General features: G+C 35.1%; 1 protein-coding gene across 1 annotated transcript in view; it reads left to right on the top strand.

The window, feature by feature from the left end:
• The window catches only part of LOC150100258 (fucose-1-phosphate guanylyltransferase-like), a 51,388-nt gene that overhangs the window by 7,570 nt on the left and 20,987 nt on the right, over positions 1–22,831 (top strand). The window contains exons 2-4 of the mRNA XM_090402782.1: positions 1,608–1,772; positions 9,267–9,551; positions 16,334–16,552. Of these exons, the coding sequence (XP_090258908.1) occupies positions 1,608–1,772; positions 9,267–9,551; positions 16,334–16,552 (669 nt within the window). The remainder of the gene's footprint in view (positions 1–1,607; positions 1,773–9,266; positions 9,552–16,333; positions 16,553–22,831) is intronic.

The following is a 22,831-nucleotide window of genomic DNA, read 5'->3' as shown; positions in this document are numbered from 1 at the left end:
AACACCAACTATGCACTGTATTTAAACTGTACGTGAAATTGGCAACTCTCATCCCTTCACCCACCTTTATCACATCCAGGAGTCTATGAAGTGCCCTATTGGTGTCATTGAGCCTACTATGGACAGGAGGAACTGTGGACATCTGCCTCAGTGAACATAAAAAAATATATATATCTGGCACTATCGCTATGGCAAGTCAGGTCTAGCAGACCGTGCTTTAGATACCCCTGTACACAGGATTGGTTGGGGAAAAAAAGTGCTGCACAAAAGCTTTTACAAGTCAGAGAGGTTGTTCCTGGAATCAACAGAAGCTTGGAAACATACTCCAAACCTCGACAAGTATACCTGCTTTCTCTCTCTTCCCCCCCCCCCCCAACATAGATGGTGCCTAATTAGGACTTTAGTCTTTGCGTACTGTGACAAACTGTTTTTGTGCTCTGAAGATACTGGATAGAATACTGGCGAAATATCAGCAATAAGTTAATAAATAGATTCTTATCAGTCTGTGTTCTCATCTATACCATTAAAATTATCATGGATATGACTTTGAGGTTTTGAAATATGTTTTTTGACTGAACCTTCTAGTTTGACCATAATAAGACAAGTTTCAAGAACATGGAACTTGGTAAACACACCATTGGTGAGAAGGCAAGATATTGCAAATTTAGTTGATGGGTTTGAAGATAGCGATGAGTCAGAATTTCCTCCTAATCTTTGCTACACCTTAATATAAGATACAGAAGGAGTTCTGTGGACTTCTTCCCTTAGATGGTGTAGAAGGAGACAATTATCTTCTGTGCTATTTGGTTATAACCATTTAATAAGGCTATTTGATGGTTTCCAGTTCTTGTTGGAGAGATCTTTCACAGGAGGGGCAAATTTTGTGTGCTTTCACAGACAATCTGTGATTTCTGTGGGTGGTAGATGGCATTGGTGTAGATGATGAGGGTAGTTACCGTTCACTGTAGTCAGACTGAGTGGTGGAGACAGAGAGTTGTAGAGTAGGTGCCCTCTCTCAATGAGTCCTTGGACACCCTGGAGGTGTCACATAATAATCTATAAGTTGACTATCCTTTGTTCAGAGCAATGGATTGTATCAGTGGATTGAATGCAACCATTTGGATCTAGCAGCTTCAGTTAATGATTCATTCATGAATCATTGACTGAAGTAACATTCAACTTAAAATTATCTGTTTAAAAGAAAGACATAAAAAAATTCTAAATAGCATGTGTAAAAAAATAAAAAAAAAACTTTAAACTAATAGGCAGGACAGGAGTAATTTCTTGTGTTGTCATCCCTTAATTGAAAATATCAGTTGTAAGAATATATTTTTCATTTTATTTATAGAGCACTAATATTTTTTTTGTACTTAAACAATTTGTTCAATAAAATATAAACTTTTATTGTTGCATAAGTTTTGCTATGTGGTTTAGCCATTCTGTAAGTTTGGACTTTTTTAAATAGTTATATAGAAAAGATTATTCATCCAAATATTAATGATGTCAGATGATTACTGCATATTATTTTAATTTGAGAAAATTGAAGAAATGATTATCATCTAAGGAAAAAGATATTGTTTTTATTAAAATCATTTGTAATTTTCTAGAGAACAAAATACAGATTCCATTTTGGGATTGTATAGTAATCACAGCATGTGATGAATCTCAGAAGGAAATATATAAACAACAAATTTCCGATAAAACAAGCAGACAGGAACTTCCTACAGATGTACCTTTCCATGTTTTTGCCGATCCACTTGGACCTAAAATTGGTAAGAAATGTATTGATTTTTTTCATAGACTTTTTAGAAGATTTATGTATATAGTTAAGTGTGGTTGATAAGGGTGTGAGGACTGGATTTTTTTTTTGCATAGGGAATGGTGAATAAGTGGAATGGGTTACCAGAGTCAGTTGTGAGTGCTTTGTCTGTTAATGGGTTCAAGGAGAGGTATAATAGATATTGCGTTTATAGTTTGTGTCTCCTGTCTTTGGACTCAATGGGAGTGGGTACCAATACTATAATAATTAGCATCCTCATAATGTTGGAATATTCCACTTCATCATTATGAGGATGCTAAATACATTCAAATCTCCAAGTGTGTATGAAATATTAAATTACAAAAAAGAATTTAATATCTATTAGGAAATGAAGACTAGAATGTTGTATGATGTGAAAAATTTCCATATGATGCCATTCTAGTTGTTTTTAGTGTTATTGTTGTTTCAGAGAATTATTACTGTTAATGGAAGATTTTTAACATCTTTTATAAAAAATAAATGATAAAATAAAAAATATGATTATGCTTTTCTTTTTTTTTTTTTGCACTGGTGTGTAAAATACTTTTACACATAGACCAAGAGTTTGCTTACGATAAATACACCTCTCCGATGTTTCAAGTTCCTTAGTACGGAGAGTTTTTACTCTCTTAAGGTTTCTGCCTGGTCTCTGGCGAAAACCAACCAGTTTGAAACAGCTGTCAGGCCAGTGAAACCTTATCAAAATGGACCAATAGGAGGCAAACATATGGATGCCGTCATAGTGGGCATATCTGCTATAAGGTCCGGCTAGGGCAACTTGTAAACACTAGTGAGTGTATTCCCGTAAGCTCTCTGGTCAAATTTCACACGAAACTTATAGTTTCTGTATTCTAATAATTCTATATTTTAATATTAACTTGATTTTTATCAATTCATGTCAAAAGTCAGTCAGTTACAAAATATCTAATAATAAAATAACTAGATTCTTCCTTCTATTATGCTAAATCTAAGATTCTTCACTGTAAGTACCATATTCCAGTCCATCAACAGCTACCAATTCATTTCAGAATTGCCATCTTAGCCAAGTCTTGGATATCCTCCAAGCATCACTATATCTTCCTCTAGGGCAGAGCTGTTTAAACTATGGGTTGTGACCCAAATGGGGTCGCGTAACCAAATGTGGGGGTCGTAAAAAATTTGGCAACAGTAAAAGGTTTCTAAATGCGCAACAACCAAAAATTAATTCAAATTCGAGGCTATTGTTTGTAATTCTTTATGTAAATGGTAAAATTATATGTATACCAAAGAATTGTTTTAAAATAAATTTCTTTATGATTTATTATCAGTAAATGTTTGATTGGTATGCCTATTTTATATACCTATATACACGGGGTCGCATAAAAATTTCTCGGGCGAAATAGGGTCGCTTAAAAATGTCTCGGTTGAAAAGGGGTCGCGAGTGGAAAAAGTGAAGCGCTGCTCTAGGGCATGTCCTCTTAAATGCATGTTTAACCATTCTTTCCATATGTCCAAGCCATCTAAGTCTGTAAGGTCCGGTTTCTGTGGTTATTAGTGAAGAAGATGCATATTGTTCATTTTGTCTTCATTATACCTTCTGCATTTTCATTTCTTAAACCCCCCCCCCAGATTATAAGATTTTTCATTGTTCTGCTATGCTTCATATAAAACAGGTCTAATCATTGTTTAATATATTTATTTTAATTCTGATTAATGATTAAGAGAATTTTAGAAGATTAATAAATGACGTACAGAATGATAAGCTGCCTTTGAGTATTTTGTTTGTATTTCTCTACAGATAAAAATATTCATAGTAAAATGAATATTAATTACTATAAATAATTTTATTCATAATTAATATTCCGAGATATTTGGAGGAGCAGTATTTTTAAATTTCTGGTTATCAGCAATAAATTGGTCCTTGGTTGATGTCTTCATACTCTTAAATATTCGGTCTTATTCTGCTTAATTTGATCTTAGTTTATCAGTGGCAGTTATAAGTTTTACAAATGCTGTTCATTATCAACATTTTCTCTAAATATCCAAACATGATCAACATATCCTAATATTATTATTCTGCTTATGTTATTTTTTATGATTTATCTAATACATAAGATGGCTTGAAAGGGCAACTCTCAAGCCATCTTATGTATTAGATAAATCTCTTTCAGCTTCAAAGCAGGAAAGTATGACCATCTGAGGAGAATACTAGGTTCAGTCCCATGGTATCAGTTGCTAAGTGGGAAGGATATTGGTAGTGCATAGGAAGCATTAAAAACTTAAATGATGCAACATTGTAATGTGCTCCTAGAATTTGAAGAATAAATAGGGTCGGAATGAAATGGATATGCTATCTTATTATGCAAGAGATTCTTCAGAAAAGATGTGGAAGCAAGTGTGTGTGCATGAATGAAGATGACATCAGTTATGAAAACAAAATGTTGGTCAGAAGAATTAAAAGGTACTGTATACAGAAAGATAAGTCTAAGTATGAAAGAAACTGCCTGTACAAGCTAAAGACAATTCAGAAGAATTCTGTTATGTTGTGATTAAATTTGTAAGAAACTACAGAATGCAAATGGTATGTGGGTGTCAGATGCAAAAAAACTATCATTCACCTATTTAAGGTTGTCAATATGGTGCATGCAACATAGAGCTCCGTGCAACCTCTACATTGGATAGAGAAACTTAGGTGTATGAGGAGCAGTTTCTAGAGCTATTCCATAAACTGAATAAGAATTTGGTAATAGGAACTAATATGATATCAGTATGGTTGTAAAAGAGTGTTCAGCTGAACTTGCTGTGCCTTTGACCTGGCTGTATAATTTGCATCTCAACACAGGAAAGATACCACAGGAGTGGAAGAATGTATGATACCATTGTACAAGGGTGGTTCAAAGATTATGGTTAACTGATGGCCTCAGCATGCAGGACGATTTAAATAGGCTCTCAGTATGGGCAGAAGATAATGGGTATCAGTTTAATGTGGAGAAATGTAAAGTTACGCATTTTGGAATAAATTGATTACAAGTTGTGTACCACATTGATGGAACTGTACTCCAAGAAATAGATGAAGATAGGGATTTAGGAGTGGTGGTAGACAGAGTTGAAGTTTAGAGGACATATTGCTAAGGTAGTTCATAAGATTACTTGGCTATTTAAGAACACACTAAAAAGTAGAGATAAGGAAGTTATTCCTCTTTATAAGGTCTTGATATGTCCACATCTGAATTGCTGTGCTCTGGTCTGGCTTATTGGGTTTCTTGGGAATGAGGAAGTGAAAGAGGACACAAAGACCAGTAGCTAAGATGGTGAGTGGTCTGTGGGATGTTCCCTGTGAGAATAGATTGAGGGTCTGTGGATTATATAAGTTGGTTGATAGGCAAAAAAAGAGGAGATATCATAAAAACATTTAAGTTACTTAAAGGGTTTTTAAGGATTAAATGCAGAGGGAAATGTTTCATCACTTGTCTAGAGGGTGCAGAACAAAGGGTCATCACTGGAAGTTGAGTAATGGTGTGGTCAGTAGGTATATGAGGGTTGGATTTTTTGCTTGGAGAGTTGTGAATGAATGGAATGGGTTGCCAGAGTCAGTTGTCAGCACTGTTAATGGGTTCAAAAAGAGGTATAATAGACTATGTTGATAGGTTGGGTCTCCTGCTGTGAGTCTTCGGCCTCTATGGAGGTGCCTGCATAATAATAATAATACACAGGATAGGAGATGGCCTGTAAAGAACTCGGTGAGTCTATATAATTTCACACTTTTGATAGCAACTTTCTTTTATATGCACAAACTCAAGCTGAATGGCATGCAACTCTACTGTAGGTGTATAATTGTTGCAATCAAATGAGATCTGGTTGGAGATAGTCATGTTAGGAAATGCAGCAGCATCAAACAGAGGTCTTGGGTCTTGAACCATCAGTGTAGGCGACCAAGAAATCAGTGTAGGCTGCTCTCTATGTATTAAATTGTGGGTTTGCATATTGAGTATGAGACCTGTAGTTGACGAAGTGACAAAAGAGGTGGTGCGAGTATTGACATGAATTTTGACAGAGTCAACATTCATGCCAATAGGTTCCATAATCTCTTTAACATGCATACCAAAAGGATGTATAGTAGTCTGACATGTGTGATATTGAGCCTCCCAATGTAGAGAAAACAGACTGGTCCATGTAGGATGCTTTGGAAAGACTTTTAGGACATAGTTAAGAGACAAACATTTCCTTTTAAGTGATAGAGCCAGTCCATTTGCTTCAGCATAAACATTTTGAATGGGCGCTGTACAAAAGGCACTCAGTAACTATTTGTATATCCTGATGATGGATGGGATCCAACCATCATAGGCTATTCTGCCTTGTAGAACCATAGACTTAAGACCCATAATCCAGCTTTGAGCATATAAGTACACAATAAAGATGAAGCAACGAATATTGATCTGCATCCCATTCAGTAGAAGATAGAGTGTGAAGCAGATTCAGTACTCTCTCTCTCTTGTACTTTTCTCTTAGTTGATGAATATATGCTAGGAATGTAAGTTTTTTTTTGTCAAAGATGAGTTCCAAGAACTTAGCCTCTGTTGCAACTGGAATAACAGTTTGTCCTACTCTTAGCTCAGGATCTGGGTGAAGAGTGCTTTTTGGTAGAGGTATACACACACTTTTTCTGATGAAAACCTGAACCCATTACTAATAGCTAATGGAGAGACATGTTCAGTTGCTTATGAAAATTGTCTGATTGTCCTCATGTTACGAGAGTGACAGTAAATTGTGAAGTCATTAGCATATTGCCTACAATGGGGCAAAAAAAAAAGATATGCATCAGAAGAGGGAAAAGAAGAAGACAGTAATATATTTTATGAAGAATTACAGAATACCACAGATAAAACAAACAAAACTGACTATTTACTACTAGCAGGAGATTTAAATGCGAATAGGAAACAAAAAAATGCAAAACAGACATAGGTAACTTTGACGAAGATGCATGTAATCCAAATGGTCACAGAGTTGTGACCATTTTGATTACATGCGAGATTACGTCGTTTATAATAATATGAGAATAATGAATTTGGTGTTTAAACACAATGAAATACATAAATATACTTGGTCAGCCAAAGGATGCAAATTAGTAATTGACTACGTTTATCGCAAATTTTAAATTGGTGGAGTTAATTTTAGATGTAAGAGCATATGGAGGCTTTGAATTAAACTCTGATCATTATATGGTATCAGCAAAAATTTGATTTAAAGCAAAGTGGCTAAAAATACATAAAATTGAAAATTCTTATCAACTGAGTTAAAAAAATTTCTTCATTACAGGATCCCCATGTTAGACAACAATATCCAATATGCACAAAAAAACAGAAACCACACATGAATCAAGTGACATAGAAGAGGAATGGGAAAATTTGAAGCAAATTCTCACAAAAGCAGCAACAGAAGGCTTAGGAATAAAGCGCAAATGGATTAGAAAAAGAGGACTACGAGACTGGAACAAAGAAATGGAAAAACAAAAAAGGACAATTACCAGAAATGGCTAAATTCCAAAACAATAGAAGCAGAAATAGAGTATAAAAGAAGCAGTGATTGCAAAACGAGAAGTAAGGAAAAAACATAGAGAGATGGAACAATTTCGTAACAGAACTAGAAAAGGATATATTTAACAAGTTCGCTGCCAACTACGAGTATACTCGTAGTTGGTATATGAGCCTCACAAGCCAACTACATATATACTCATATGACGCTTACTGCCGGCAACAAGATTACTCGTACCGACCTTGAAGAAGTGAAATTGCTTGGCGTGCGGTAACAAGCTATGCCCGAGGAGCGTGGCAGCGAACGTGTTAAGTCACAACCCAAAACCTATAAAGTAATAAAATACATGAATAAAGAAATAAAAGAAAAGATAAAAATACAAACAATAGATTTAGAAAAATGGGTGACCTTATTTCCAAAATCTCTGGACAGATGAGAACAATGAAATAAAATTTTATAAAACAAAGAATAACCTAACAGAAAATATCACAATGTTAGAACTGAAAAATACAATAAAGATGAAAAATAGGAAAACACCAGGAGAAGACAATATAAATATAGAACTATACAAAAATGCAGGTGAAGACATTATGCAAATAACTTAATGTAATGGCTTCTGTATATGTTCTCTTTGACATCCCACGAGGATCTGTATTTAAGTTTTTGTAGATCTGGAAAAGGCATACAGCAAGGTGTCCAGAGGAAAGCTTTTCAAAACACTACAATTATATGGATAGATGGAACATTATAAAGGGCAAATACATAGTCAGTATTTAAGTTATAAGGTAGTTAGAACTGAAAGAAATACAGGAAGATGATTTGATGTAAAATTGGGGGTTAAGACAAGGATGCACATTATCTCCACTTTTATTCATAATTTCCATGGATCGTATTATGAAAGAAAGTGGCATTAAAATTGATGTTAGAATCAGAAATATCAAACTTACCTCTTTGCTTTATGTAGATAATTTTTGTATTCCTCAACAGATTCAGTGCAAGTCTCCAGGATTCTCTAACTAAACTGAATAACAGCTGTAACAAATTTGGCATGAAAGTCGGCAGCAAAATAAAGATCAAAACTATGAAAATAGGCAGGAACATAGAAAACTTCAATTGCATTCAGATTAGAGATTCTATAGAACAAGTAAAATATTTCGGCTATTTAGGCACAGTTTTTAGTGAAAACAGCAAGTGAAATTTGGAAAGAGACAATAGAATAAGCAAAGCTGGTATGGCAAGTAACCAGCTAAATAAATTTATATGAAATAAAAGAGGAATTAGCCAAAACACCAAATTAGCAGTATACAAGACAGTATTCAAGCCAGTTTTAAGTTATAGATCTTAGATTTGGGTTAGAAATAAAGCACTTGATCAAAGATTAGAGACCACAGATATGAGGGTTCTGAGTAAAATTATGGACCTGAACAGATGGCATCAGTGGCAGAATTATTAAAAATGAAGATTAGGAATGAACTTAACGTAAGCATTCAAGAATGTATGAGCTGAGCTAATCTAAGGTAGTATGAAACAGAATCGGAGAAAACCTGATGTCGAGATGGCAGGAAAAAGACATAGAGGAAGGCTGAGGTCTAGGTGGATGGATTCAATCAGAAGTGCCTTAGAAGAGCAAAATGTTAGATACAACAGTATTGAAATGCTGACAAGTAATAGACTAATTTGGAGGAAATTTGTTGATAGGAGATTATTAATAATGTAAACTTAATCATTTGGTACTATCTGACCATCCCCTTGAGGAAATATATCATCAAATTGTTGATGATGAATTATGCACTACTTAAGTATTTGCATAATTTATAATCATAGTCTAATCTAGCAACTTCCAATTCCCCCCCCCCTTTAACCCTTGCATATGCTTTTCTTCAAAGTGAAGTCTATAATGTTAGCTATAGATAAATTTATATAAAATAATAATTTTTATAATATTGTTCTTTTCTAGGATGTGGAGGATCCACATTTTTTGCACTACAAGGGCTGCATGATGTATATGCTGATAAGCTATTCCAGATGAAAATACTGTTAATTCATGCTGGTGGACTAAGTCAGAGGTTACCAAATCACAGCATATTTGGAAAGTTATTTTCTCCATTACCTATAGGAAAGACCATGTTTCATGTATTAGATCTTATATTAGCTATCTATTCACCCTTTTTAAAGCGAATGCAACCTGGATTGTTTCTGTCTAGCTCGGATGCAGTTATTACATATTTACTGAGTGATGATGGTAAGTTGACAATTTTTGAAAGCTTTGGTGAAATAAATATGTTAATCTGAATGTAGGGTTTCTTTGCTTCATTTTTTTTTTACATATTTTATAAATATTTTACATATTATATATATAAATATTGTTAAAAATACCAAGCAATTTTAAACCTGGTTTTACTCCATTTCCCAAGTAAGCAAACAGACAAACAAGTCAAGTTTGCACCTGCAAGTGATGCAAGTCTAGCTGATCCTACAGGTAGTGCAAGACCAAGGCAACTTGTGGTAAAGGTGGCATAAGCTCTGATCACTAATCTTAATATTTACCCTTAATGCCAAAACACATCTCCAAGAAGGGGATGCAATGTTTTGTATTAAAGGCAAGGGGCCACTACCCAGACCGGTTTCGACCTTTATTGAGGTCTCATCAGTGGGAGCTAGGCTAGAAATATCAAGATTTAGTAATACAGAGCTTATAAGTATTTTACCAGAACAAGTTGCCATAAGGTGTTTTAACCTTATTAAATAAAAATCTCTGGAGGAGATACAAATGTAGAAGGTATTTTACCTTGGGTATAATAAATCTTCTAAATAAAATACCTTCTACATTTATATCTCCTCCAGAGATTTTTATTTAATAAGGTTAAAATACCTTATGGCAACTTGTTCTGGTAAAATACTTATAATCTCTGTATTACTAAATCTTGATATTTCTAGCCTAGCTCCCACTGACGAGACCTCAATAAAGGTCGAAACCGGTCTGGGTAGTGGCCCCTTGCCTTTAATACAAAACATTGCATCCCCTTCTTGGAGATGTGTTTTGGCATTAAGGGTAAATATTAAGATTAGTGATCAGAGCTTATGCCACCTTTACTACGAGTTGCCTTGGTCTTGCACTACCTGTAGGATCAGCTAGACTTGCATCACTTGCAGGTGCAAACTTGACTTGTTTGTCTGTTTGCTTTCTTGGGAAATGGAGTAAAACCAGGTTTAAAATTGCTTGGTATTTTTAACATTTATTATACCCAAGGTAAAACACCTTCTACATATATAAATATTATATTATATTATATATATATATATATATTTATAAAATTTGAATGCTTCATAATTGTCATTAATACTTGCTGCTAAGATGACTGAAAGTGGATTAGATTCAGTTAATCTTCACTTGTAACAGATGTGAGTCAGCAGATTAGAACAGTTAACATTATAATCTCCTGTACCTAAATATTTCAGCATAAAGAGTGCCTCTGTGGTTCAGTTGAAAAAATGATAGGATGTTATGCTGTCCCTCAATGAGAATTCATGAATTTGATTTTCATCATGACAAGGAAAATATTTATAGAGGCTTTCTCATTTGAAAGTAAGTTAGTGCTGATTTGATGTGGGTGTAGCAGGATTTTATCTTCTGGAAATTTTGTATTGTTATTTTTTTTTTATACAGGTAAATTTGGCTACATGCAGTTAACAGATAAAAATGATATGCAGTGGGTGGTAGGAAAGACCATGTTTCATGTATTAGATCTTATATTAGCTATCCATTCACCCTTTTTAAAGCTAAATAATAACTATAACATTATACTTGGACTATAACAATGGCCTAGTGCAGATCGTAGATTATGTAGTGTTGATAACAGGTCATGGAAGTGATGTGATGTTTCATAGCATAGAACTGTGATGAATCCTTGGACTTGGAGGTATTTGAGTTGTTCGAGTATGGAACTGGAATATTTCTGTTGAGTAACTAACCTATTGACAAATAACAGGTTACTTTTCAACAGTAAGTCATGATGTTTTGTATAGTCTGACAGAAATCACACATGCAATTTCATTTTATTTCGTTCCTTCATGTGATTTGAAGAATAACACTACAATGGAAAGTTTTTCAGCACCAAACATTTTTTTCCTCTAGTATTATTTGTATGTTTGAATCTACAGTTAGACTCAGAAAGCTGCTACTGATATTCTTTCTGGTATTCATTTCTATTCTGCTTTTTAAATGTCCAATAAGAACTAACTTTTTGTTACTGCTCTCTACTGAGTTGAAAAGTTCTATTTTTTCCTTTTCCTGATTGTGGTTGTCCAAGTATAATGTTATAGTTATTATTTAGCAGTATCTCATGCGTTTTCTTCATCTCAGTAACCTAAATTATGTTGATATGGTACTAATTTTAATTCTTTTATGAGTTTCATTTCTTTTTTCCTTTAATACTTTTTATGTTCATGTTGCCTATCTTCACTTCTGCAAGACTAGGTTCTTTCTATATTCTTACCAAACTCTTTCTATAAATTTCAGCTACTGTTGCACATGGTTATCTTGCATTTTTGTGCATTCTTTTGCACTTGCTAAGGGCTTTCAATATGATTTCTTCTTTTTCCTGCTACTTTTTTTTTTTTTTTTTTTCCCAACTTGAGTCCACCAGGAACTTCCAAATTTTCTTTCATTGCAAACATGCTTCCCTGGCTAAATCAATTAGTGTTTTCTTCGTATTTTGGCAGTTTGTGTATGTGTGTGTTGTCTAAGATTTCATTTCTGTTTTTCTAATTCTTTCATTTTTATTTTCCAGTAATATTTGTATATTTTATTCATCTTTCATTTTTTAAAAAAAACTTGTGTATAGTTTTCTTTTCAATGAGATACTCATTTTTATCCTGCTTAAAACTAAATGGTGATCTGTTCTTATTTGAAATCTTCTGTATATTCTAGTATGAGAACCACTATGCAGTATAATGGTTAATACAGTTCTTATTTCTTGTGTTTTCTCTCTATCTGAATTTATTTATACACTTTATGTTGAATATGTTACTAATGATGGCTAGTTCATATTTTGGATACAAATCTTCTTATTCTATTCCCTGTTTTGAAATTTGCCCATACCACTCTACTTAAAATTGGTTACCATTCATGAAGTTTATATTTGTGTTTAGCGATTGGACACTATAATTATTATTTTCTTTTATTGGTCATTATTGCTGGAAATAAACATCTTAGTTATAATTTAGAAATATTACACTTTTTTGTTGTTTTTTTAGTAACACAAATGTGTATGTTCTTAAGTTGTCACCTGTCTTTAATTTTTTTTTTTTTAAGTTTGATATTATACCATTAACTTGCTTTTCACTTTTGTCCTGGTTTCCTGGTGAAAAACGGCACAGTGTCCTTTCATTATTATTATTATTATTACGGGTATCTCCATGGAGTCAGTGTCGTGAGAGACCCAAATGTTTCTTGTAAATGTTTCTTGAATTCATTTACAGATAGAGAACTCACAACTAAGTCAGGCAATGCATTTCACTCATTCACCACCCTCCAGGTTAAAAACCTCATTCTCACACCATAATTACATTTAAAAAAGAAAAAAGTAGGCAGATAGTAGGCTGCATTTTTGTTACTTGCCTGTGACAAACTCATGAACCTGTTATTTTCATGGAAGGAAAGATAATTTTTGCTTTTAATTTTTTTAACAATAATAATCTAACACATTACTCAATTGTATTGTGTGGAAAAAGTTCATTTCAAATATAATGTATTTCTTAGCAAATAGCAAAATATTTTAATATAGGTATGTAAACTGACATACTTAGAAAATTAAAGATGGAAATTTAAACTTCATCATCATCAAATTCCTGCCATGTACAATCAAGGGGTGTACAGGATATGACAGTACTACATGAAAAAATTACATCATTACTAACTTCCTATCTACAATTTTCCTCCAAATCAGTCTATTACTTGTCAAGACTCCAACATTATCAGATCTTATATTTCTATCATCTAAGGCACTTTGTACTGTATCAATCCACCTATATCTTGGTCTTCCTCTGGGTCGTTTTCCTGCCAACCTGGCACACTTGTTTTGCTAATCTTTCCTCGCCCATTCTGTTTAAGTGACCATACCACCTGAGATTAGCTCTGCTAACACATTCCTGGATGCTGACAATGTCAAGTTCTTTCCTAATATCCTCATTTTTAATACAATATTGCCATTGATGCCATCTGTTCACGCCTCTAATCTTTCTCAGGACTCTCATATCTGCGGTATCTAGTCTTTGGTCAAGTGTTTTACTTCTGACTCGGCTCTCAGATCCATAAGTTAAAACTGGTTTGAACATTGTCTTGTATACAGCTAATTTAGTGTTCCGACTAATTTCTTTTTTATTCCATATGAATTTATTCAATTGACTTCCCACCATACCAGCTTTGCTGATTCTGTTGTCTATTTCTATATTTAATTTACCATCTTTAGTAAAAATCGTGCCTAAGTAGCTGAAATGTTTTACTTGTTCCACAGATTCTCCATTCACAACACAGTTGACATTTTCAATGATTCTGCCTATTTTCATTGTCTTTGTCTTTTTATTGCTGACCTTCATACCATATCTATTACAACAGCTATTCAATTTAGTCAGAGAATCTTACAGACTTGTAGCGGATTTATTTAGAAGTATAACATCATCCGCATAAAGCAAAGAGCTGACATTAACATCTCCAATTTTGATATCAGGTTTAATACCACATTCCTTCATAATGTGATCCATATAGATAATGAATAACAGAGGGGATAATGTACATCCTTGTCTCACACCAGATTTAACATTCAACCATCTTCCTGTACTTCCTTCAATTCTAACTGCTGACTTACAACTCAAATAAAGACTAAGTATTGCTTGATATAATGCCCCATTGACACCATATAACTGCAGCGTATTGAATAGCTTCTCTCTTGGCACCTTGTCATATGCCTTTTCCAAATCGACAAAACCTAAATACAGATCTTTGTTATATTCCCATGCTTTCTCGACTATTTGTCGTAAAGTGAATATCTGATCCTGACAGTCTCTATTTGGCCTGAATCCAGCTTGTTCTTCACCAAGCTTTTCTTCCACAATTCTTCTCAACCGTTTCTCAAGTATACTTGCATAGATCTTGCCAGGAACACTCAGTAGGGAAATACCTCTGTAATTCTCACATTCAGTTTTATTTCCCTTTTTATATATGGGTACTATGAGAGCTCTACTCCAATCATCGGGAATTCGTCCCTCTGTCCAGGCTTTCTGAACTATGCAGTGCAGCCACTGTAACACTCTTATACCACCATGCTTCAGCATTTCTGGTCGAATATCATCTACTCCTGCTGCCTTTCCACATTTCAAGCCTTTGATGGCTTTTTCTACTTCAAGTATGGATATGTAATCCTGACTGCATGCCTGGGCAGTGTATTTTATCACTGTGCTGTCATCACTGCTTGTTTCATTTAGCAGTTTTTCAAAGTAATTACTCCATGCTTCAAGCATATCTTTTTCTCCTGTTTTCATGTCACCTTTATCATCTCTAATTCCTTTTACAGCACTCTTTCCTCCATTCCTAAGCTTCTTCAACAACCTCCAGAATATTTTGCCACCTTCTTGATATTTATTTTCTATATTCTTGCCAAAGTCCTCCCATGACTTTTGTTTAGCTAGTTTTACACACTGTTTAGCTTTCTTACATTTGTCTCTGTATTCTGTAAGAGTAAAAGCTGACTTATTTGCCAGGAACTTTTGATATGCTTTCTTCTTTTCCTTCACTGTCTCTTTAACTTCCTGTGTCCACCAGGGAGTTCTGATTTTTTTATCCTTGCACACAACCTCACCACATGCCTCTCTGGCAGAATCAATCAATGTTTTCTTCAGAATTTGCCACTGAATCTCCAAGGTTTGATTCCTGTTCTCAAACTCTTTCATTTTCTTTTCAATAATCTTTCTGTATTTTAGTCTACAGTTCACATCTGAGAGCTGCTCAACTTTTATTCACTTTAAAACTTTCTTACATGTTATTCTTTTCAGTATGAAATTCAATTTTATCCTGCTCAAGACTAAATAGTGATCACTTCCAATTTCAAATCCTCTGCACACTCTGGTGTCCTGCACCAGGGAGAAAACATCACTATCAACAATAACATAGTCAATGAGACTTTTCTTATTCCTAGCCTCTTCTCTCCATGTGAATTTGTGCGCATTTTTATGTTGGAACATGGTGTTAGTAATAACCAGTCCATGTCCTGAGCAGAAATCCAACAGATATTTGCCATTATTATTAGCTTTGCTCTTTTCTCCAAATTTTCCCAAAATATTTTTGTATGTCTCACAATCATTTCCTACTCTGCTATTTAGATCCTCAACAAGGACCAACTTTTCCTTTTTCATTGTGTCAGTTGCTTTTTCTAAAGCCTCAAAAAATTCCTCCACTTCTACCTTAGTAGAACCTTCTGTGGGACCATAGGCACAAATAAGTCTCATTGTCCAGTTCCCCATTCTCGTATTTGCTCACCTTACTCTACTTGAGACTGACTGCCATTCAAGAAGATTAGCCTCGTATTTTGTGTTGATTACTATGGCTACTCCTTCTTTTCCTTGATTGTCATTGCCCGAATATAACATTTTGTATTTATTGCTCAGAAAGATCTCACCAGTTTTTGTCTTTTTTGTTTCAGTCACCCCTATTATGTCGATCTTGTACTTATCTAATTCCTCAGCTAGCTCCATTTCTTTGCCATTCAGGCTTCTTATGTTGATAGTACTGATCTTTAACTCTGGTGATGTTGAGTTGGGGTTTGTTTTCAGATATGTTCCAGTAGCTGACTTTTCGCTGTTCGCCCTGGTTCCCTGGCGAAAACAACGGGGGCCTTGTTTAACCGGGCGACAATAAATTTAAACTTATTTTGGTAAATTTTTTTAAACATCTTATCACAAAATGTTTCAAACTTATCTTTTTATTTATTGTCATACTTTGAACTGCTGAATTATTCATTAATATTCTAGGTGATGAATCATGTTGGAATTTGTACCAGAGTGGCTTCACAGCTCTAGCACATCCTTCTCCACTGGCAGTTGGGACAAAGCATGGTGTATATATTTTGCCAGATGTGCCTGCAGACTCATCCAGTCCTTCTTTCATGAGTCCTTGTTTAGAGGTATTACAAAAGCCATCTATTGAAGTCATGTATAAAAAAGGAGCTGTTGTAAATCTTATTAAAAAAGGTATGAAGAATTAATTATAATTAAGAAATAATTACATTTTATTGTAAAGAACATTGTATTTTATATCAAAATGTGATTATGCAGTGTTTAATATCCATATGTTCTGTAGTAGATTTCAAAACTTGGATGATATTTGAAGTGCTTCATCATATAATGTAAAAGTGTAAAATTAATTTTGAATTTTTTATATAAGTTCATTTAACAGTTCCAAAATGATTACTAAGGGATGTTTAACATATTTTTATTTTCTCTATTCTTTCTCTACTATATCTGAACTATAGTACATGTATGATTTAGTTGATAAACTTGACAGTGCACTACAACTTCTGCAGTTGCTTTATAAAATGAAAGAGCTAGTAGTGTCCTTGACTTGGCTGTTCAACAGAAACAGTCCCAGAAGAGTGGAAAGAAGGAAAAAAATGGTGCAACTGCATAAGGGAGAATCCAAGTGAGTAGCATCAAACTGTAGCTTGGTGATCAAATGTATATCAAATGTTGTGATGGTGTTATACAGAATACAAATCTGGATTGATGACAGTGGAAATCTTTCGAGAGAACAGCATGGGTTTATCAAGGGGAGGTCATACAAGGCTGGTCGGAAAAGTTCTCAGCCCCAATCATAGATGGGGCTGAGAACTATACTATCGGCAAGATTTTTTTTTCTAATTTGGTACATCTGTCATAAGCATCCATGTGAAATTACAAGTCATTCTATCAAGTAGTTTGTTTTATACAGCTGTCTGAAGCAAAAGCGTTGCCTGTATCCCTTGAAATGGATAAAATTGAGTATCATGCAGTTATAAAATTCTTTGTTAAAGAAGGTTAAATGCCAAAAGAAATTCATTCGAAGTTTATGGGCACTCTTCTCCTTCATTTTTGACAATTAAGAAATAGACTGCCAAGTTTAAACGTGGCTGTACCAGCCTTGAAGATGATTCACATGAAGGATGTCCAAAAAGCGTAACACCACCAGAAATTGTTGATCAAGTGCACGATCTGGTGTTGGATCAGCAAGTTAAAGTGTTTGAAATTGCTGAGACTATAGGCATTTCAAAAGAACGTGTAGGGTATATTTTGCATGAAGAATTGCAAATGAAAAAGCTTTGCGCAAGATGGGTGCCGCGCTTGCTCACAGGATCAAAAACGCACTCACACGAAAATCTCTGAACAGTGCTTGGAGAGTTTTAACAAGAATAAAAAACTGATTTTGTGCATTGATTTATTACTATGGATGAAACTTGGATTCACCGTTACATACCAGAATCCAAACAGCAGTCAAAACAGTGGACAGAAGCCAGTTGTTCAGCGCTAAAGAAGACAAAGTCGGTTTCATCAGCAGGAACGGTCATGGCATCGGTGTTTTGGGATGCTAAAACCATTTCGTTTATTAATTATCTTGAAAAGGGTAAAACAATAACCAGGGAATATTATTCCAATCTTTTAACCAGACTAGACGAAAAAATTGGTGAGAAAAGACCCAGTTTGCAGAAGAAAAAATCATCTTTCATCAGGACAATGCACCTGCCCACAAAGGTGTTTTGGCAATGGAAAATTAAGGGATCTGCACTATGAATTGTTGCAACATCAACCCTATTCCCCAGATTTGGCTCCTTCTGACTTCTATCTCTTCTCAAAACTAAAACTCTTCCTCTTTCTTTTGCTTCGAATCAAGGTGGTGATTGCGGGGTATTTTGCAGATCTTACCGAGAACCACTACAGGGATGGGATAATGGCGCTGGAGCATTGCTGGAATAAATGTAATTACTCTTAAGGGAGATTATGTTGAAAAATAAAAAAAAATTGAAATTATAAATCTGTTTTTTCATAGTTAAGCCGAGAACTTTTCAGACCACCCTTGTACATTAGTAACTTGATTACATTTTATAATAGGGTTACTAGTATATTGGACAGAAGAGATGCTTATGTAGTGATTTATCTGGATTTTGCTTAAGCATTTGATTGAGTGCCACATGTTACTATTGATGAAATTCAGACAGGATGGGAATGAATAGTCGTTTGGTGGCTTGGTTACAAGGATGGCTGACTGATAAGAGAAAGCAAGTTATATATGGGGATTGCAATGTCCCGAATAAGGAAGGTGATGAATGAGGTACTGCAGTGTTCTGTTCTAAGACCATTGTTGTTTAATTTATATATCTGTGATATATAATAGTTTAGTGTGAGAGGAGATATTCAGTTATTTGGTGATGATACTAAATTAGGAAGAGCAATGTTAGGAAGTTCTGATGTGATGTTACAAGAAGCTCTGAATAGGTTGATACTTTAGGCTTTTGGGAAAGAGGTGTCATTTCAGTATTGCTACATGTAAAGTTATGTACATTTGCCAGAGAAGATGGAATAAGGTTTATCATATTAGAGCAGTGGTTCTTAACCTGGGGTGTGTGCACCCCTGGGGGTGCGAGAGAAGTTTCTAAATTTTGATCCAGATTCGATAGACGACAGGTATTTAATGAAAGACGATCTTATTGAAATACGAGCCAATGCACATATTCAAATGGAATTTGAAAAACTGGACTTAGAACAATTCTGGTGTACACAGTTAGAACCTTATCCACAACTGGCAAAAGCAGCATTGCAGACACTTTTACCATTTGCCACCACCTACCTGTGTGAAATGGGATTTTCATCACTTTTGCACATAAAAACAAAAGTCAGAAATCGCTTAAATGCAAGTGATGACTTACGCATGGCTCTTTCAAAAAAGGAGCCTCGCTTCGAAAGTATTATTATGAATAAACAACAACAACATAGCCATTAAAAATTGAGATATTGTTTTTTATGTATATGTAAATGTATGTGTTTATTTTTCAATAAATAAATTATCTTGCAATAGATGTAATTTCCTAAATAAAGAAATAGAAACACATTTTTCAAGGGGGTGTGAGAACTTATTTTTAGATTCAAGGGAGTGCTGATCACTAAAAAGGTTAAGACCCACTGTATTAGAGGAACATTGCTTCAGGAAGTGGAGGAAGCCAGGAATCTGGGAATCTTGCTGGATGGAGAACTGAAGTTCAGGGAACACATTACAGAAGTCGTAAGGGTTATTAGGAAATTGCTGCTATAATGTGAAGAATGCTGACATGTATGGATAAGGAGGTGCTTTCCAATTTATATGGGACTAATTAGGCCTCATTTGATTTCTATGCAGAGATCTGGGTCACATGGCTGTATTGGTGATAAGGAAACATTGGGGGTGGGGTAGGGATCCCAGATACATCGGAAAAAAAAATACACGACACTTATGACTGAGGGTAAAAGTTTAGTATGCACTTCCATCACATATGCCAGTCTTACAAAATGATTCTAACTTTCCAAGTGTGTGTGCGTGGTAAGGTTTACTATGCACACTCACTTTACTAAGTATAAGTAAACAAATAGTAAATCCAATTGTTAGGCTGCATATTTTCATTAAGCCTATTTAAGTTGCCTTCAAATGGTTTTTTACTTACAATTATAGATACAAAATAGATTGTTAATACAGTAATGCTCTTCTCATTTTTCTCAAGGCCATCACTCACCTTGAGAAAATAACAATGCATCTACAGTTCCCTGTAATGACTGAGAGCGATGTTTGTAATAGAATAGAAATTGTAACTCATCGATTTTGTTATTCAGTCTTGAACTCTAAAATACAGGACAAAAAGCTGTCTCGAAGAGTTTTCTCGGGATAACGGGATGCATTAGCCAAAAACGGGACGATCCTGTATTTTACGGGACGTCTGGGATCCCTAGGATGGGGGAAGTGGGTGCAGAGGCAAATAACTAAGACTGTCTCAGGATTCTTGAATATTGAGTATGAGAACAGATTAAGAGAATCTGGTCTGTCAGAGCTTGGCAGACAGGAGAAGAATAGATTTTGCTCACCATTTTACACGTTTCAATGTGACTAAGGCATAAGTTGGTGAGAGGTGTTTCTCAAGCAGATATAGGAGAATTACTGCATAGGATAATGAGTGATGCAAGAATGAGAGGTCATCCCTGAGAAACTGTACAAAGGTCATGTGAGTAAGGAAGCAAAAAGGAAATTTTTTCTTGGCAGGTAGGGAATGAGTGGAATGCATTACCAGGGCAGATGGTGAGTGCTCCAACACTGGATGTATTCAAGGCAAAATATGATAGTTGTATCTGTGAGTGTTTGACTTCCTGTGATAAGTCTTCAGAGATTCCATGGAGGCTTGGGAGCGATACTAATACTAAAAAAACATAAGGAATAATAATAAAATCATATTTAAAAATATTTTTTGTTACATAAATAACACTGCAAAAAAATCATATATTTCCTTTAGTTTTTATTGCATCTTTTTGTATGCAGTGGTATCTTGTGGCATTGTGTAGACGTTAGAAATTTGAAGCTGGAGAGGGATATTCCTTTTTTGTGACATTCTCATACTGATCAAACTGGGCCAGTCAGTATATAGGATTGCAAACATACTACATATTATACTACAATAGCTAAACACCTTCCATGAGATGACATTTCTTATGTTGTACTTCTTTAAATAATTTATTTCACCATAGTCCCATCTTGACTTATTCCAAGCCCTTATCCTAAGTAGACTTGCTTGCATATGAGAAAAATACTTTCAAATAGAACTTAAGCTCTGTTTTGTTTCTTGATCTTACAAATTTCTTTTATCCTTGCAGAAGTATTGATATTGGTGAATCTTGATCTACTTGCAAGCTCCTCCACTCTATTACCAGTTCTGTGAAGTTTTGCACATGCACACATACTGATACACATACTTAAATTGTCAATGAATAAGTTAGCAGCCTTCATAACGATAGTTACAGGATGCTATGTCATCATCTACCAATCCATCTTTTCCTGATAAACTATCCTATAATTATTATTGAGTGTTTAATCTGGAAATATCAGCTATTTTCACCAACAATTTAGATGGGTATTGCATGTATGTTTCACACATTTATGACACCCCTTCATACTAACTAGAAGTTGTTCCTTTTTTTCATTATGGTGATATGATAGATACTAAATGATGCTTTGTATACCTAAAGGAGCATAATTTGAGTCATTGTTCTGAAAAAGCTGATCTGCTAGTGAATCCAGATATGGCTGATTATGAAGGTGTGCGGAAAAGTTGTGATAATCACCATGAACAAATTGAGGTAGAACTATGTAACTTACACATTATTCTACATATTCCCCACAAAGTGTTTATACACTTGTGACAATTATTGGTAGACAATAATTGTCAGGACACTCGAGCAATTTACAATTGATGCCAGCAGGCAAACCCTAATATTGGGTATGTCCACCTTTGGCTTTGATCATCTCCTGCACTCTTTGAGGGAGGCTTTCCACCATGTGTGGCAGACATCAGGTGGAATTTGTCTCCATTCCTTCTTCAAAGCAGCATAGAGTTCAGTGACAGATCAAGGATATGCTGCTCTGGACTTCAATCGCTGCTCCAGTTCATCCCACAGGTGTTCGATGATGGGGTTGAGTTTAGGACTCTGTGCAAGCCAGGGCAGTCGTTTAATACCCATCTCTTCATACCATTCCATAACAGCTCCAGCTTTGTAGCATATGGCATTGTCGTCTTGATAGTAACACAGATCCATTCCATAAAACTCCACAGTGTAGGCAGCACCTGATTATCTAGAATATATCAATGTACTTCATGGAACAGATGACCAATGGTCCCACTCCAAACCAGTTGAATGCATCTCACACCATTACTCCTCCATCACCAAACTTTGTTGTGGATACAACACACTGTGATAACAAGCATTCACCAGGCTGCCACCACACCCATACCCTGCCATCAGACTGAAAACAGGTGAACCTTGATTCATTGCTCCAGAGTACCATTTTCCATTCACATGCTCTTTGCACCAGGTCAGATGAGCCGCCTTGTTCGTTGTTGTGATGTTAGGCTGGTGTGCCACTATTCTTCTGCAGAAACCCAGTAAATGGAGTTCTTTTCGTATAGTATTAGTGCTCACCATGGTGCTTGGTTACTGGCACTCAGAACTCATCACAGATGGTCTGTGCCGATTGTAGCCAGTTTTTGCATGCCACCTGTTTTAACATCCTCCTGTACCTGTCAGTCATTTTTGCGGCTGCCCTAGGTGTTTACCTGTACTACTGATACCAGAACACCTCCATTTGTTGATCACATCATCAACAGTTGATTTTGGATGCTCTAGTTGAGCAGTAATGGACACATATGGACATGCCACCAATGTTACCACCCATGATGACACCTCTCTCGAAGTCATGAATTTGTGTTG

Source organism: Typopeltis vanoorti, chromosome 13 (assembly GCF_054136105.1).
Source record: "Typopeltis vanoorti isolate ZY-2024b chromosome 13, IOZ_Tvanoo_1.0, whole genome shotgun sequence".
NCBI classification, from domain to species: domain Eukaryota; kingdom Metazoa; phylum Arthropoda; class Arachnida; order Uropygi; family Thelyphonidae; genus Typopeltis; species Typopeltis vanoorti.
This window is presented reverse-complemented; position numbering and strand designations above follow the sequence as displayed.